The sequence below is a fragment of the Oryzias melastigma genome, linkage group LG10, assembly GCF_002922805.2.
Source record: "Oryzias melastigma strain HK-1 linkage group LG10, ASM292280v2, whole genome shotgun sequence".
NCBI lineage: Eukaryota > Metazoa > Chordata > Actinopteri > Beloniformes > Adrianichthyidae > Oryzias > Oryzias melastigma.
In genome coordinates, this window is record NC_050521.1 from 23450394 (window position 1) to 23465735 (window position 15342).

A 15342-nucleotide genomic window follows, 5' to 3' on the forward strand; every position below is an offset into this window, starting at 1 on the left:
GGATAAGACTGCTTTAAGGTTTTACTAATACTACAATGTTTTAGTGCAGGGCGATACGGAAAAAACTATTGCACAATATAAATTATTTTATATCACAATAATGATATACATCACAAGATACCACACAGTAAAGTATATTTTCAGGTATTCTCTGAAAAAATTGACAAAAATGTAATTACTAATTTTACTTTGACTTTATTTTTTTAAGTAACATGTAATTTAATTTTTTTAACCCTATTACAGCAAATGTATATTTATGGATAGATATAAGTATCAGCCTGATTTGTGCATGCAGAATTCTTGATTTGTAACTCATGTTTTGTGCATAATGTGTACAAAAATTCTGAAATAAAAAAATACAATTTACTTATGCACAAATTAACATTATAACAGCTTGAAACTAATTACACATGCAAATCTTAAAAAGCATGAGTAAATTGTATTTTATTTTTTTTATTTTGTAATTTTTTTGCTTGTGCACAAGAGTTACAAATCAAGAATTATGCATGCAAATAATCCAAAGTTATGCACAAATCCTAATTTACACACAAATCAAGAGTTACGGCACCTACAAATTGGACATTTAATTGGACACGTAATTCACTCATTACGGGGGCTTCAAGTGACGACAAAGCTGCCATGTTTGAAGAGTTGGACACATGCGGTTTTTGAAGAAGAACTTTGCTACAATTGTAGTGAAACATAAAAAAGAACAGTTACTGGGTTGATGCAATGTGAAAAAAATGTAAATTTCATTACTATGTTTTAGTAATGTTTTGAAAATGGCGTATCAAATTTGATACAGCAGGGATTAAAGACCATGTAACCTAAATCCATCAACTATTGTTTTATTGTATTCCTCACATCATGTATAACATCAATCAACATAAATCTTTTTTTTTAATATATATATTTGAAAACATAACTTGAGGTAGATATCCCGTACCCTGTGAAGGTTTCAGGCTTCTGTCGGTTTGGTTTCATGAGCACAGTAAAGGTGAAACAGTATCTGAGCAGAGATTGAAATTGTTTTCAAGAATACCACCATGCAAAATCAACAAGGTTGGGAAACTGAAATATGATGTTTTCCAGACATTCACCCAGCCAACTCCATTCATGGACTTTTCATTGCTCCATTGTGGTAGCATTTTTTATATTTGAAATTACAATTTTTTTGGTTCTCATAATGTTATTGTGAATCAAGAGAAAAACGTATTTGAGCTGTGTGACCTGCTGTATCGGATATGATACAAATTGAAACTCATATATAAAAAATTCCATATGCTGTTTTTCTGCTTGATCAGAGGCACCAATAAGAGCTCCAAGTTCAAAAGATTGGAATTTTCTGTCAGTTATTTAATGCTTCAAGGTTAAAGTGCACCTAAGTTTCAAGTTTCTTAGTAGTAAAATACATTTTTGCACAAAAGTTAAGCAATAAAAATAAATAAATAGAAACGATAGCTAAATACTTTTTATCGCCCACATGATATATATATATATCGTCATATCAGCCAGCACTACAATGTTTTGTAACATGTTAAAATCTGAAAATAAACCTAACTTAATCCACAAAAATTTAAATGTCTTTTATTTTGAAAGTAAGTCATGCAAAGCTCAGTCAAAAGTTATAAACTTTTTAATTTTTTTATTAATTTTTCTCTTCATGTTTGCGTTTTATTTATGCCAAAAACAACACAATAGTTTATTTAAATATATCATGCCTGTAGCAAAAACGTAAATATAAATCAGTCTCTTATTTTTCTAAAGTGTGAGTGAAGACTTTGAGGCTCCTGCTGGGTTTTGGTTGGTGAGAAATCAACCTGATAGCTCTTTAAGGGTCAAAGGTTGCAGACCCCTGCTCTAGACCCTGGTATTTAACTGGACTGAGTAGCCCCGCCCCCTCACCTTCCAAACAGGAAGTAGACACTGGCTCTAAGAAGCCAAACTCCCATAGACTTCTATGGAGAAATAATCAGCTATTGCTCAGTCACTGTGTTTGTCCTTGTTGCTGTGATACATTTTTTAAACACGTTCTTGCTAATCATATTTGCTTTTCTCGTTATAAACTGACCAATCAGATGCCTCAATAAAAGTGGGCAGTGCCTGCTGACACATTCAGTTCGTTTGAACTTCCAACAAGCTCACTCCTGATTGGCAAGAGTGATTGGCATAGAAACGACAACCGACTTGGAACAATCACTTCTAAGTGACGTCTGGATCCAATATGGCGGCGTCCATCGCAAAAAAAAATAAAAAATTGGAGTCGGAAGTAAGGCATCTTCTTAAGTGTTGTATTCTTTGTTTTAGTTCTCAATAGTTTGTACACAAAAAGCCAAATATGATTTAGTTTTTTATTTTTTATTGATCAAAAACCTCAGATTATGTCAAGAGCTTTACTGACGGAAGTCTCTGTTCTTGGAGCCAAACTCTCAGTTCTTCGAATGGGGGTGAAGTAATTTCTCCGCCTTTCTTTCCACTTGAGCGCAGTATTTTTCCGAGAGGCCGACGGCCCTGCACAGCCAAAGGTCGTGGTTAGTGCTGCGGGAGTGCAGGTCGGCGTGCAGGAGAACACACGTCCACATTTACCTGAGCTGCTGCAGCTTCTTCTCTTTGATTTCTGCCAGCCGGCTTTGTCTCTGCTTGGCCTCCTCCAGCCGCCGGTTGGCCTCCTTGAACATTTCTTTGCGCTTGGCGGCGGCTGAGAGCTCGCGCTCCTTCACCTGCTGACGGATGGCCAGCGCGTGCTGCTGTGCCTTCTGACGCTTCTTCTCCTCCTCCTCTTTCTGCTTGGCCATCTCCTCCTGCTGGACCCTAGAATGGAGGAAGCAGTCAGAGAGGTGTAGATCTTTCTACAGCTTTGGTTTGGTTTGGGTCTCACTTCAGAACCCGCTCAAACGTAGCCTTCTCGCGGCCGGCCTCCATAGACAGGCAGTACTCTTTGTTCTGGACTTGCTCCAGGCGAGCGGCCCGCAGCGTTGCTTCGTCACGTGCCTTCTTGATCGCCAGCTCCTTCTCCTTCTGCCTCCACCTTCTCTCCTCGGCTTCTTGGCGTCTCTTTGCACGGATTTCGTCCTTCCAAACCCAAAGAAACCAAAGTGAAATCGATGCCGCTCCACGGCAGGGACACACTTTGGACGGCCTTCTCTGACCTGCTCTGCTTTGTAGTCCTTGGCTCTCTGCTGCTGGGCCCTCAGCCGGGCTATTTCCAGCTCCTTCTCCTTCTTGACTCGTTTTTGCTCGGCCTCGTATTCCGCCTCCCGATCCTGACGAAGGTCAAGAGAAGAAATCAACAAACAGAAGGGACTGAAGAACAGACATCTGCGAGAATCTCGGACCAGTTTCTTCTGCAGGTATTCCATGGCTCGTAAGTCAGCCTGTTTCTCCTCCTCGCTCCTCCTCTCCTTGGCTTTTGCTACTTCAGCATTGATGCGTGTGATCTCCTCCTGCAGAAGCTTTTTCTCCAGCAATTTCTTCTCCAGGGCCTGCAAGGAGGACAAGCTTTCAAAGGACACGCTTTCAAAAGTCAAGAGAACTCATCCCTCTCTTTGGACCACACCTTCAGATCTTCGTGGTTCCTGTTCTCCTGCTCCTTATGGAGCTGAAGTTTCTCCTGCTCTTTCAACTCTTCTTGGAGCTGCCTTTCTTCCAGATTTTGCTGGATCTGGTCACAGATTTCCTGCCTCCCCCTGAAAACACCATTCTACTAAGTCCTCGTCGACACATTTAGACATCTTCATGAATGTTTCTTCACCTGATCTGCCTTTGCTTGCGGAGCTCGTTGGACTTCTCCAAACTCTCCACAACCTTGCGGCGCTCCTCCTCCATCATGGTGTCCAGACGTTTCTCCTCTTCGGCCAGCTCTGCCTTGATCTGCTTTTTCTCCTCGATCTGGGTGTCGCACGTGGCTTGACACTGCGTGCCTAGAATCAGCTGAAGGGACAGCGCACACGTTTCATGATGGATTCTCTGCACCTTCAGCTCATCAGTAGTTTCCTACTTGGTTGAGCTGCTTGATCTCATCCTCTTCCTCCATCTTTAGATCGTCGGCGCGCTCCACCAGCCGCTGTGCACGATTCTGAGCCTCCAGCTCCAGGTCGCTCAACTCCCGGTTCTTGCTTAGGGAGAGATCGGCCTCCTGGATTTGACACTTGCTCTCCCCAGCAGCTTTCTAAACCAAAATAGGAGATAATCATTGTTTCAGTTGAATTCCAAGTTGTGAAAGGGAGATAAAAAGTTGTGAGAAGTCTACCATTTTCTCTTCTTTCTCCTTCTCGTAGGTCTTTTTCAGGGCTTCTCTCTCCTCCTTGACTAGGAAGCGGGATGTTGAGATGATCTGCTCAAACTCAGCTGATGGAAGCGTGAGGGCTTTTCTCTGAGGTTCTTTCTGTGGGATCCTGGAAAAATAGGTGTTTTATTCTAATGCTAAAAACTTAACAAACATTAATACAGCCATAGTAATGTGAATCGCTGATACAGCCCATAAAAAAAGAATGTTAGTCCACCTGAGAGTGCGGATAAAGTCTTTGGTGATGATTAGAAGTTTTTCTTCCTTGTTGTTCTCCTGGGATGGATCCTGCACGAGAATCCGAAAGCAGTTACTGGATAACTCTTCACCTTAAAAGAAAAACTCTCCCCAAAATTTCAAATTGTGGTTATCAACACCTTACATGACATTCATGTGAGCCAAAAAACACACTGTCAAACACACTACTCCTCTGGAAATGACTCTCCCCGTACTGGGATCAATAAAGTTGTATTCAATTCTACAGGAACATCCACTTTATTTTGCTAAAATAAAAAAAATAAAAATAAAAAAGACTTTTATCTGGTCCAAGTAACATTGTTTGACTGACACAGACTGTATCAATCAAACAATGAATTATTTGACTGATTAACTGTGTTTGATTAACTGTGATTTGACTAATTAACTGTTTGATTGACAATTTTTATGTAGCTTAAGACATATCATTATTTACTTAAGCAGAAGGAAAAAAAGTCAATCAAATCACTTCAGATAAATTCTTGTTAAACCTCCTGAGATAATTTCTTATGAAAACAAAGAAATTATTGAACGATTGTCAAAAACAATTTAATTTCCTGTTGGAAATCAACGATATCTCCTTAAACAGTCCATGTGACGGACCACATTACTTTAAATATAATTAACAGTAATAAAGTTTAACGTAGTTAGATGCACAAGAAACAGGAATTTGTGACTTCAAAACACTGAAATTAAATTTGTTACAATTAGATTGATCTGCTTCACTACTTTTCAATAAAAAAAATCTTGTTGCATCTGTTTTTTATTATTTTGCACCACACTCACCTTCTTTGGGCTCCCGTGCAGAGTTTCTGCCCCCTTGGGTGTGCAGGATGGCATTTCCACACAGAGATCCTTGAAAACTTGCAGGGATGAAGATGGACCTGACGACGAAGACAGTCAGGTGGAGGCCTTGTTTATGAAAGTTTGTTCAGAACTTGTCTTCAAATAACAAATCAATATCATCAAATTTTAGCAGATATGTCTCTAAAACGGCTCCTGTCTGCTTGGAGAGAGGCCTCTGCTCTTTTTAAAGTCGGTTGTATTGTGGTTGGTGTTGTTGGTTGTCATGGAAACAAATGCACTGAAGCCAGGAAGGAGGTGTCAGTTACCTCAATCGCTTCTCAGTGAAAAATACTGGAATAACTATTATTTTTTACTTTATTCTTTTAAAATATTTTTTCTATTAAATATATTCATTTGAGAGCCCCTTGAGTTTACTGTATATTTTAACTATAATTAAAACTTTTCTAAATTATTTATTAAAACTATTGTGGTTTGAACTCAAACCCCACATCTTACATTATTTTAAGCTATTTTTTACAGGTTAAGATTTGATTGTGCGCGTGAATCCCTGCTTATAAAAATAGGTCAATGAAGAATCACATCATTGTAAAATGCAGCGGCTTTGTCGCCCCCTGGTGGCCAGTAGAAAACACTCATTTTTAAAAAGCACTTTTTTAAAACTCGAAAATTTACTATATCATTCATAAATTTTTACTATGTATTTACCTATACTGTGAACATTTTTTTCATTCATACTAGGGTTTATTTGGGAAAAGAGAGGCTTATTTTTGAATCCCCGCCCCACGCTGTTCATGTTTGTGCGGCAAACGTGGGCGGGGCCAACGAACCCACGTGATGCGGAAATTTTCCCATGCAACCTTTTTCTTTTTTTTCTCCTCCATCCGCATCATGATCTTTGAATCCAGGTCTGTTCTTTGCAGAATTAACCGGGATTATTTCGAAAGACTGTTCGGGTATGTTACACCACGGGACGCGCGAAAATAAACATTGTTTTTATTGAAGTTAAATGACTTTTTGATGTGACAGCTTTGCAGCAAAGACGCGTGAAGGACTTTAGATTGATCCACTCATTTGTGTTTGTTTCATGTGTTAGGTTTCTGCTATTGGGGGCCCTCTCCTCACACCCCCCCTCTGATTTGGTGTTTGAAGCTCCAACAACAGTGAGGAAACTGAAGGTCATTTATTTACCCATCAGCTGGATGACTGTCAACAACATCCTCACGTGAAAAAACATCCTCAAAGAACATTAAAAAAACAGAAAAGAAAAAAATCAGGCACTATTGCCCAACACAACAGCTCCTGCTTTCCTGATCCATCCCCTCCGTTTACTGCTCCTGACCCCGCCTCCTGTCCTGTCAGCTGCAGGTTGACCATTAACCTCACACACTGATTGCAAACACTTCTCCTTTTGGCAGCCGTTGCTGCACAGCCGGATCCCAAAGCAAAGTTCAGTGTCAGAGGAAGAGCCGGAGGCTGCAGCCATGGCGAAAGCGAGCTATGGATACTACAGAAGCACCATATTTCTTGCCATGTTTGTGGGCTACACGCTCTACTACTTCAACAGAAAGACGTTCTCCTTTGTGATGCCTTCTGTGATGCAAGAAGTTAAGCTGGATAAGGATGATTTGGGTAGGACGGTTTATTTTTTCTTCCAAAGTGGTACTTTAATCTAACCTATAGTTTTGTAAAATCCTCTCTGTATGTTCAGGCATGATCACCAGCAGTCAGTCTTTGGCCTACGCTATCAGCAAGTTCATCAGCGGCGTGCTTTCAGACCAGATCAGCTCTCGCTGGCTCTTCTCTATTGGTCTGTTCATGGTGGGGGGTATCAACGTGGTCTTCTCCTGGTCCTCCACTGTGGCCGTCTTCTCCACCCTGTGGTTCTTCAACGGCCTGGGTCAGGGTTTGGGATGGCCTCCCTGTGGGCGGGTTCTGCGCAAGGTACGAACGGGGTCACGACCCCAAACAGGCACCACGATGGACTGCAGGGATCAAGTTGGAGGCGTAAAAAACTGTCTTCCAACTGTAATCAGAGCATCCTGCAGACTCAAATATTTAGGGCTGGATATCAATAATCAGTTCCTGAAACGATTCGATTCAATTCACTAGAGCCTGGATCGATTCAATTCAATTTTTTTTTTTTTTTATTCTTTCGATCCACTCATTTAATTCAATGTAACTCTGAGTTTACCTATTTAGCTACATTTGTTTAGAAATACATAAATAATCTACTATAAGTTCTGATTATATTTATATTAATCTGATAAAGTTCACATACTGTAAAATGTGTTAGTAAAATAATGAGATTGTTAATAACATACAGTGTTACTCAAAGGAGAAGTTCTAACAAAAAAGTTCAGATCATTAACATTGTAAACATTGTTCTGCTTCTCCTGGAGGACGTTTCAGTTTGGCCACTAGGTGGCGATCGCGCTATTGCAATTCACTTTTTCAAGAAAAATAAGCAAAGTACGAGCAAAAAGTGATATTTAGACCACAGATGGTTGCTTTAAAGAATATTTCCTTAAAAGAGTTTGGAAAATTCATGCCTGTGAGTTTTTATCAACCCAGCCCTACAAATATTCAATATGCAAATTGTCTTTTAAAATGATAATAATCAATAAAGTGCTTTAAACTTAAGTTTTGGGGTTAAAAATAGCTCAAAATAGTCTTTTTGTTGTTTATTTTTCAATATTCTAATCCTTTAAAACAAACAATTCACAAAAAAGTATTTTATTGTGAAAGTACACATCTGTACAAAAACTACACTAGAGTTTAGTGTCAGTCGTGCACAGCAGTGTGTATCCGTAACAGTTTCCGGTCATTTCTCCTGTCAGTGGTTCGAGCCCTCCCAGTTCGGGACGTGGTGGGCCATCCTCTCCTGCAGCATGAATCTGGCCGGCAGCTTGGGCCCGATTATCGCCACGGTGCTGGCGGAGAGCTTCAGCTGGAGGGCCATCCTGTCCACCTCTGGGATGACCTGCGTGGCCTTCTCCGTCGTGTGCCTGCTGGTCATCAAGAACGAGCCGAAGGACGTCGGGCTGCCGAACATCGAGGCAGCAGCCAAGAAGAGCAAAGGAGGTGGGGACGGCCGAGGGGAGTGTTATCATTATGTTCGTGGAGCAGAAAGGTCAGAGGTTGGGTGGACTTTGGCCCAGAAATCCCCTCACATGCGTCTGGAAAAAAACAGTCTGTGCAGTGAAAAGGTCATTCAAGAAGGAGCACGATAAACTACTGTAACCTCACTCCTCCATGACGAGTAGGGCTGCCACAATCAGTCGACTAATCGACTGTTAAAATAGTTGACGACTAATTTAATAGTCGATTAGTCGTTATTTTATATTATATGTAATCAGAGTGTAGTAAAGTTGAACAACGTTGTGAGCGTTCAGCACCAAAAATGTATTTTTGCTATAGTTGAGTCAATGAGACCAAAACTTTATCTTTAATAAATATAGTATTTAATAAAATAGTTACTTTGTTTCAGATGCTAACCTTATTTAATTGTGTGAATGCTTACAAAGCATTCACACAATAGTGATTCTCCTTTTCGTACATTTTTCAGCATGAATCTTTTTTTTTAGAGATTTCAGCAATCTTGGCATCAACATGTTCATTTGTTAAGAATGTTACTGCTTGTATTTTAGGTGTTCATAAACTTTATAGTTTTTGAAATATTGAGCAAAATAAACCCCATAGGAAATGAATGAGAAAGCCTTCAAATTCAGCATTTAAAGTAGATTAGCAACAAATCTTTAAATATTTTCATGAGCTATGTTTTAAAATTTTGTAGTAATTTAAAAAAAATAGAGTTTGGCTTCTATTTTAGCAACATGCTAACGTTTTTGGCTAATTTAGTTTACTGAGGAATTTTAGGCTATTTTGGAGTTTAGCTAGTATTTAAGCAATGAGCTAGCTTTTTTGGCTAATTTGTCGTCTACTGAGGTTTTTGGGGGCTAATTAGGAGTTTAGCTCACATTTAAGCAACACACTAAACATTTTTGCAAAATTGGTATCTATTAGGGATTTTTAAGCAATTTTACTACAAAATTTTAAGAAATTTATGTCAACTTCAGCGCTCTTTTATAGTTCTTTAACTGAAATTTCCAGTCTTTTAGCAAATGTATCCATCCATCCATCCATCCATCCATCTTCTTGGCCGCTTCTTCCCTTTTGGGGTCGCGAGGGTGCCGGAGCCTATCCCGGCTTCTGAAGGGCGAAGGCGGGGTACACCCTGGACAGGTCGCCAGTCTGTCGCAGGGCCTCAATCACACACCCATTCACTCTCACATTCACACCTAGGGGCAATTTAGAGTCACCAATTAACCTATGAAGCATGTTTTTGGACGGTGGGAGGAAGCCGGAGTCCCCGGTGAAAACCCACGCATGCACGGGGAGAACATGCAAACTCCACACAGAAAGGTCCCAGCTGGGAGTCGAACCGGGGCCTTCTCGCTGTGAGGCAAGAGCGCTAACCACTGCGCCACCTTAGCAAATTTAACATTTTGCAAATAGCTTTTGCATTTTCAGTAAATCCCTTCAGCAATTAAAGTAAATCGCGTCACAATTTTTAGCAAAAAGCTTCAGCATCTTCACTGACTGCGTTCAGCAAAAAGCATTCATACTAGCATTATCACAGGTAATGCAACTTTTCTAGTTTAATATTGTTCTAAAACCAGAAACCAATGAAGGACAAGCTGCAAAATTGGCTAAATTGTTTATTAAAAGTCTAATAAATCATCTTAATTGCCTTTATTTTTAGTTAGTTTAAAGCTAACGATAGTTCAGATGTGTGCTTTACATCCACTTTGCACATGACCCGATTAGTCGACTAATCCGAAAAAATAACCAGTGATTAGTCGACTATTAAATTCATCATTTGTGGCAGCCCTGACCACGAGGAAATATTTTCTTCTCAGGCTCGTCCAGCGATGAAAGCACCCTGTCGGAGTTCCTGCTGTCTCCGTACCTCTGGCTGCTCTCCGTATCCTACCTGATTGTGTTTGGGGTGAAGACGGCCTGCACCGACTGGGGCCAGCTGTTTCTCATTCAGGACAAGGGCCAGTCCACGCTCATGGGTATGGAGGAGGCATGGAGGGAGGCGCACTCCCCGAGGGTCTGTGGAGGAACCGGATTCCAGTCGAGTCTGTGCTCTTCTTCACAGGCAGCTCCTACATGAGCGCCCTGGAGGTCGGAGGCCTGGTGGGCAGCCTGGCAGCCGGTTATTTCTCTGACAAAGCAGTCGCCAAAGTATGTTCATCTTTTTACCTTAAAGACCCTATGGAAATACTGTTTTTACATGTTCTTGTGGTATTTTTCTCATGAATTAAGAAAATTAGATGCAAAATTCTGAGCTCCCTTCTCCACTCCATTCCGATGCATCCACTTGCAGACGAATAGATCCATCTTCATGTTCCTCGTCTGAGCTTTGCACCTGGATCAAAACTGTATGGCTGGATAGCTCGTTATTGCTCAGCATTTTTGTTGTACCGCTAATGTTAGGTTAAGGTCGTGAGGAGCTGTAAGCTCGTGGGAGAGTGTAAATACTCTGTAGAAGATGATTTTGTCTAAAAATGGCAATTATAATAAAAAAAAAAACACTTGGAAGACTTTTAATTTAGATCAAAATATGATTGGAGTGGGTCTACTTTATCTATTTGAAGCATAAATTCACCTAAAAATATTAAAATCCTGTATGTTTTTAACTAAAAATGTCAATATTTCTAGATTAGTTCAAAAATTGAGAGAAAATGAGGATTAATTATAAGCAACTATAATAAAATATTTATATTTTGAAATCATTTTGTTGGTCTGGGATGCAAAAGTTTGTCATTTATATACAAAAATTGTGTTTTGTGACTCATCTTGATTCAAACTGTGTTCCATTTATGCACGCATTTGTTATTGATGGAATGTTTCATCTCTTTTTCTTTGTCTGTGCAGCAAGGGTTGAGAATCTACGGGAACCCTCGCCATTTCCTCTTGATCTCCATGATGGCTGGGATGTACGTGTCCATGTACCTGTTCAGAGTCACCGTCACTCCTGACAGCTCCAAGGTAAAACACAGACTGAGCCTGTTCACTACAGCAAGTCAATTAGATTCAAACCGATTAAATATAGTTATATTAATCTGATACAATTCACATACTATAAAATGAATTTGTTAAATAATGAGATTGTTAATATCATACAGTGCTTCTTGTTTCTCTAAAGGAGAAGTTCTAACAAAAATGTTCAGATCAGTAACATTGTAAACATTGTTCTGCTTCTCCTGGAGGACGTTTCAGTTTGGCCACTAGGTGGCGATCGCGCTATAGTTTTACACATTTTTCATGAAGAATAAGCAAAAAATGAACAAAAAACGATGTTTTAAACCACAAGTCACTTTATTTATTTTTTTTCTTAAAAGAGTTTGGAAAATTCATGCCCGTGAGCTTATAAAGATGTTAATTTAGTCAAAATCGGCCGAGCGTTAGCATTAGCCGTCCTATGAGAAATCCCATTAAACGTTGGCATAAAGCTAGCGGACTTTAGCTATGTGCTGGATCAGGGGTGTCAAACCTATCCGTCCCACCAGATGGTTTAATCTGGCCCACTCATGAAAATACGAGGATTTTCAGAAAAAAAGCATGTTTCTAGCCCATTCCTGGGGCGAGTTCTGGTTCTATAAAGAAATGACCGCAATGTGCAATTCCACCACTAGGGGGAGCAAGGGAAATACAGAACGCTATAACAAGAGATCAAGAAATAATTATAATAAACAAAGTAATATTAAGTAATTAGGCTACTAGGCTGTTAGAGGTTGATAAAAAATAAATAAATAAATACATAAAAAGCAAAAGCTACAGATAACAACTTGACCAAAAGTTATTTTGCTATTATGGTACTGGTCCGGCGGGCTGCACGGGGGAGCAGTGGTAAGCGCTCTTGCCTCACAGCGAGAAGGCCCCGGTTCGACTCCCGGCTGGGACCTTTCTGTGTGGAGTTTGCATGTTCTCCCCGTGCATGCGTGGGTTTTCTCCGGGGACTCCGGCTTCCTCCCACCATCCAAAAACATGCTTCATAGGTTAATTGGTGACTCTAAATTGCCCCTAGGTGTGAATGTGAGAGTGAATGTGTGTGATTGAGGCCCTGCGACGGACTGGCGACCTGTCCAGGGTGAACCCCGCCTTCGCCCGTCAGCAGCCGGGTTAGGCTCCGGCACCCCCGCGACCCCGAAAGGGACAAAGCGGTCAGGAAAATGGATGGATGGATGGTCCGGCCCACTTGAGACGGGTTGAACCAAAATGAGTTTGACACCCCTGTGCTAGATCAGTCTCTAAGTTTGAGGATTGATTATTGATCTGTTAAGCTTAGATCGATTCAAATCGATTAACCCAGCCCTCCTGCCGACCCAAACCTGCGTCTCCTCTGCACATTCAGGTGTGGATCCTGATTCTGGGGGCTGTTTTCGGTTTCTCTTCTTACGGACCGGTAGCGCTGTTTGGAGTCATAGCGATCGAGAGTGCCCCATCCAACTTCTCTGGAACATCGCACGCCATCGTCGCCCTGATGGCCAACGGTACGACCCCTTTTTAGTTCTCCACCAACATAAAATAAAATATTTTTTACATTTTATTTTGTTTTTCCCCCTCAAGTTGGTGGCTTCCTCTCTGGGTTTCCCTTCAGCACCATAGCCAAGCACTACAGCTGGGAAACGGCCTTCTGGGTCGCAGAGGTCATCAGTCTGATCAGCACCGTTGGATTCTTCCTGCTGCGCAACATCCAGACTAGGATGGGACGCGTGGCCAAGAAGGCCGACTAACATCAACCTACTTCAGCCCGTATCCTGAGGAATACGTGTTTTTTTTTTTTTGTTTTTTAGTACCTCAGTATTTTAAATGACTGCACAAGCAGGATTTCCCTCTGGAGACGCCTCAGAAGAAATCCTGTTTATAAATGTTATAGCAACTAATTATTAATGCAAATTTAAATTTTGTCTTGTAACTTTTTTATGTATAGTTCTTATAATTTAATGCAAAAACCTGATCAAGCAACACATGCAATAAACCACGCACAATACATTTCCACACACTTTAATCTGTCAAATATTTACAAAAAAAATGTATTTACATCACCAAAAAGAACAAGCAAATGCACTTTTCCCAGGATCTTTCTCCTCTTATCCGGTCTAAGAACCAGCTCCAAAGTTCCCAGCTTTCTCTGCAACCTCCAGAGCACTTTTCAGGTTCTGATCAAAGAGTTCACACCTGCCAACAGAAACAGCAGCAGTGAGGATGGAACTGTGAAGTGAACGGAGAAGTGAAGAACACTGCTGTTAGTTACCGGATTGGCATTTCCAGGGAGTAGAACGGGTTCTTCAAAGCAAAATCGGAGTAGAGCTCGTAAATCTTCCTCAGTAACGCATCGATGCCCGACTGACGAGGATCAGCCAAAACTATAAACTTTATTCCTGGGGGAACAAAGATGAAACGACAGAATTGTATTTTGAGTAGATTAAAACCAAAATGTGCCATAGAGTTTAAAACACATTTATATGATAGTTTTGTGTTGTGTTGTTCATATAAATGTGTCTGTGAGTTTCTAGCACAATCATTCGTGGAAGAGAAAAACAAGACACTAACCTAGACAGAAGGGACAATAAAACTTTCTAAACATGTGACCTTTGCATTCTGTCATTTCTATTCTCCTGTTAACTTTTACAAACCAAAAGAACTGTTTGGACCTTTTGGCTGAAAACATCAATAAACTGTTCCTACTATGGTGGCCCTGAAGTCCAAATCTCATCAACGAAAAAAATGAATTCAAGATCACAATCACTATTTTAAATAACATAAAAATGTATTAAAAAAAAACAAATTTATATTTTATAAAACAAAATTCCAAAATAAAAGTAATAATTTTGGAAAACAAAAGTAATTTCCAGAAATCAAATTGAAATGTTAAAAAAAGGAAACAAAATAAACCAGAAAAGGTAGGTGCTATAGGAAGTCTCTGATTGGACAGTGACCTTTATTTGATTTTTGGACCAGAAATTATCCAGCATGGCAATAGGTGTGTTTGAGTTCATCTAGGGCAGGCGGACGCAGCGCTGCGAAGATCGCCTGGATTGCAGTGCATGTTGGGTAGTTTTGACTCTGATGTCACTTGTAAAGCATCATGAAAATATCGCAAGAAAGAGGGGGGTGAAAGGCGCCTACTCAGGCGGGTGCAGAGGGAAATTTGGGACTGCGCTGGCTGCAATCTGCCTTAATGACTACAAAACAATGCATTATGGGAAACTGTCCTAAGAGTTCTTGTCAGAAATAACTGCCGCCAAATTAAGGAAATCTGTATATTTTGTAACTTTTTCTGGAAAGTAGTGAATCCGTGATGTAAAAATGAACACGATCTCAAATCATCTGTGGTTATATGTGCTATTGTTGCCTTTGAAAGTTAACTTTATTTCAATTTTACTTATTTCTCTGGGACAGTGGACATTAAATTAACCCAGGTGCTATTTTTCATCTGTTGTCCACGGTGAAAGGAGTTGAAATTATTACATATAGAAAAAAAAATCAATTGCAGAGAACACTTCAAAGATATATTTTATAAATGAATGGCTTAATTACCACAAAAAACATAAATAAAGTGTATTTGTCTCACTTTGGGGTAAGACTTTGTGGCTCTTACTGAGTTTTGGTCCATAAGAACCTGAACCAAATTGCTCTTTTAGACCTTTGGTCTGGGCCTCCAAACCCTAACCGCTCCACTGAGTCTGGGGCGTCTTGATCCTAACCATAAACACAAAAAGTGGCCAAAAAAAATAATACAGACTTGTAATACAGCCCAATCATATTTTGAAATTAGGCATGAATATAGTCACTTTCTTCTTTTATTTTGTTTCATTTTGATTTCTGGAGTTTTCCTAAATGTTTTTTTATTACACTTTTAATTCTGGAGTTGTGATTTGATTTCTACTATGTAATGATTTTTATTTATTTTTTGTTGTTGT

The 15342-nt window shown here is 40.0% G+C and overlaps 3 protein-coding genes across 4 annotated transcripts in view; 1 reads left to right on the plus strand and 2 right to left on the minus strand.

Annotated features, from left to right (window-relative positions):
* Positions 1-2337: 2337 nt before the first annotated feature.
* cfap45 (cilia and flagella associated protein 45) lies at positions 2338-5601 on the minus strand. The gene is made up of 11 exons (XM_024283537.2): positions 5327-5601; positions 4503-4573; positions 4250-4394; positions 3998-4168; positions 3752-3930; positions 3557-3686; positions 3336-3482; positions 3150-3263; positions 2879-3072; positions 2587-2811; positions 2338-2511 (listed from the first exon to the last, which is right to left on the minus strand). The coding sequence occupies exons 1-11, from the start codon at positions 5378-5380 to the stop codon at positions 2430-2432; spliced, it is 1512 nt and encodes a 503-aa protein (XP_024139305.1). The 5' UTR covers positions 5381-5601; the 3' UTR covers positions 2338-2429.
* Positions 5602-6159: 558 nt separating this feature from the next.
* slc37a4a (solute carrier family 37 member 4a) lies at positions 6160-14010 on the plus strand. 2 transcript variants are annotated; one of them, XM_024283541.2, is made up of 9 exons: positions 6160-6300; positions 6441-6976; positions 7056-7288; positions 8185-8428; positions 10267-10425; positions 10512-10597; positions 11291-11404; positions 12771-12909; positions 12986-14010. In XM_024283541.2, the coding sequence occupies exons 2-9, from the start codon at positions 6829-6831 to the stop codon at positions 13150-13152; spliced, it is 1290 nt and encodes a 429-aa protein (XP_024139309.1). In that variant the 5' UTR covers positions 6160-6300; positions 6441-6828; the 3' UTR covers positions 13153-14010. The 2 variants fall into 2 exon arrangements, with proteins under 2 accessions (XP_024139309.1, XP_024139310.1); XM_024283542.2 differs by lacking the exon at positions 6160-6300 and having other exon boundaries at positions 6336-6976.
* Positions 13408-15342, minus strand: part of trappc4 (trafficking protein particle complex 4) — a 2826-nt gene continuing 891 nt past the window's right edge. The window contains exons 4-5 of the mRNA XM_024283551.2: positions 13674-13800; positions 13408-13597 (exon numbers count right to left, since the gene is read on the minus strand). Coding sequence (XP_024139319.1) covers positions 13519-13597; positions 13674-13800 — 206 coding nt within the window. The 3' untranslated portion in view covers positions 13408-13518. The remainder of the gene's footprint in view (positions 13598-13673; positions 13801-15342) is intronic.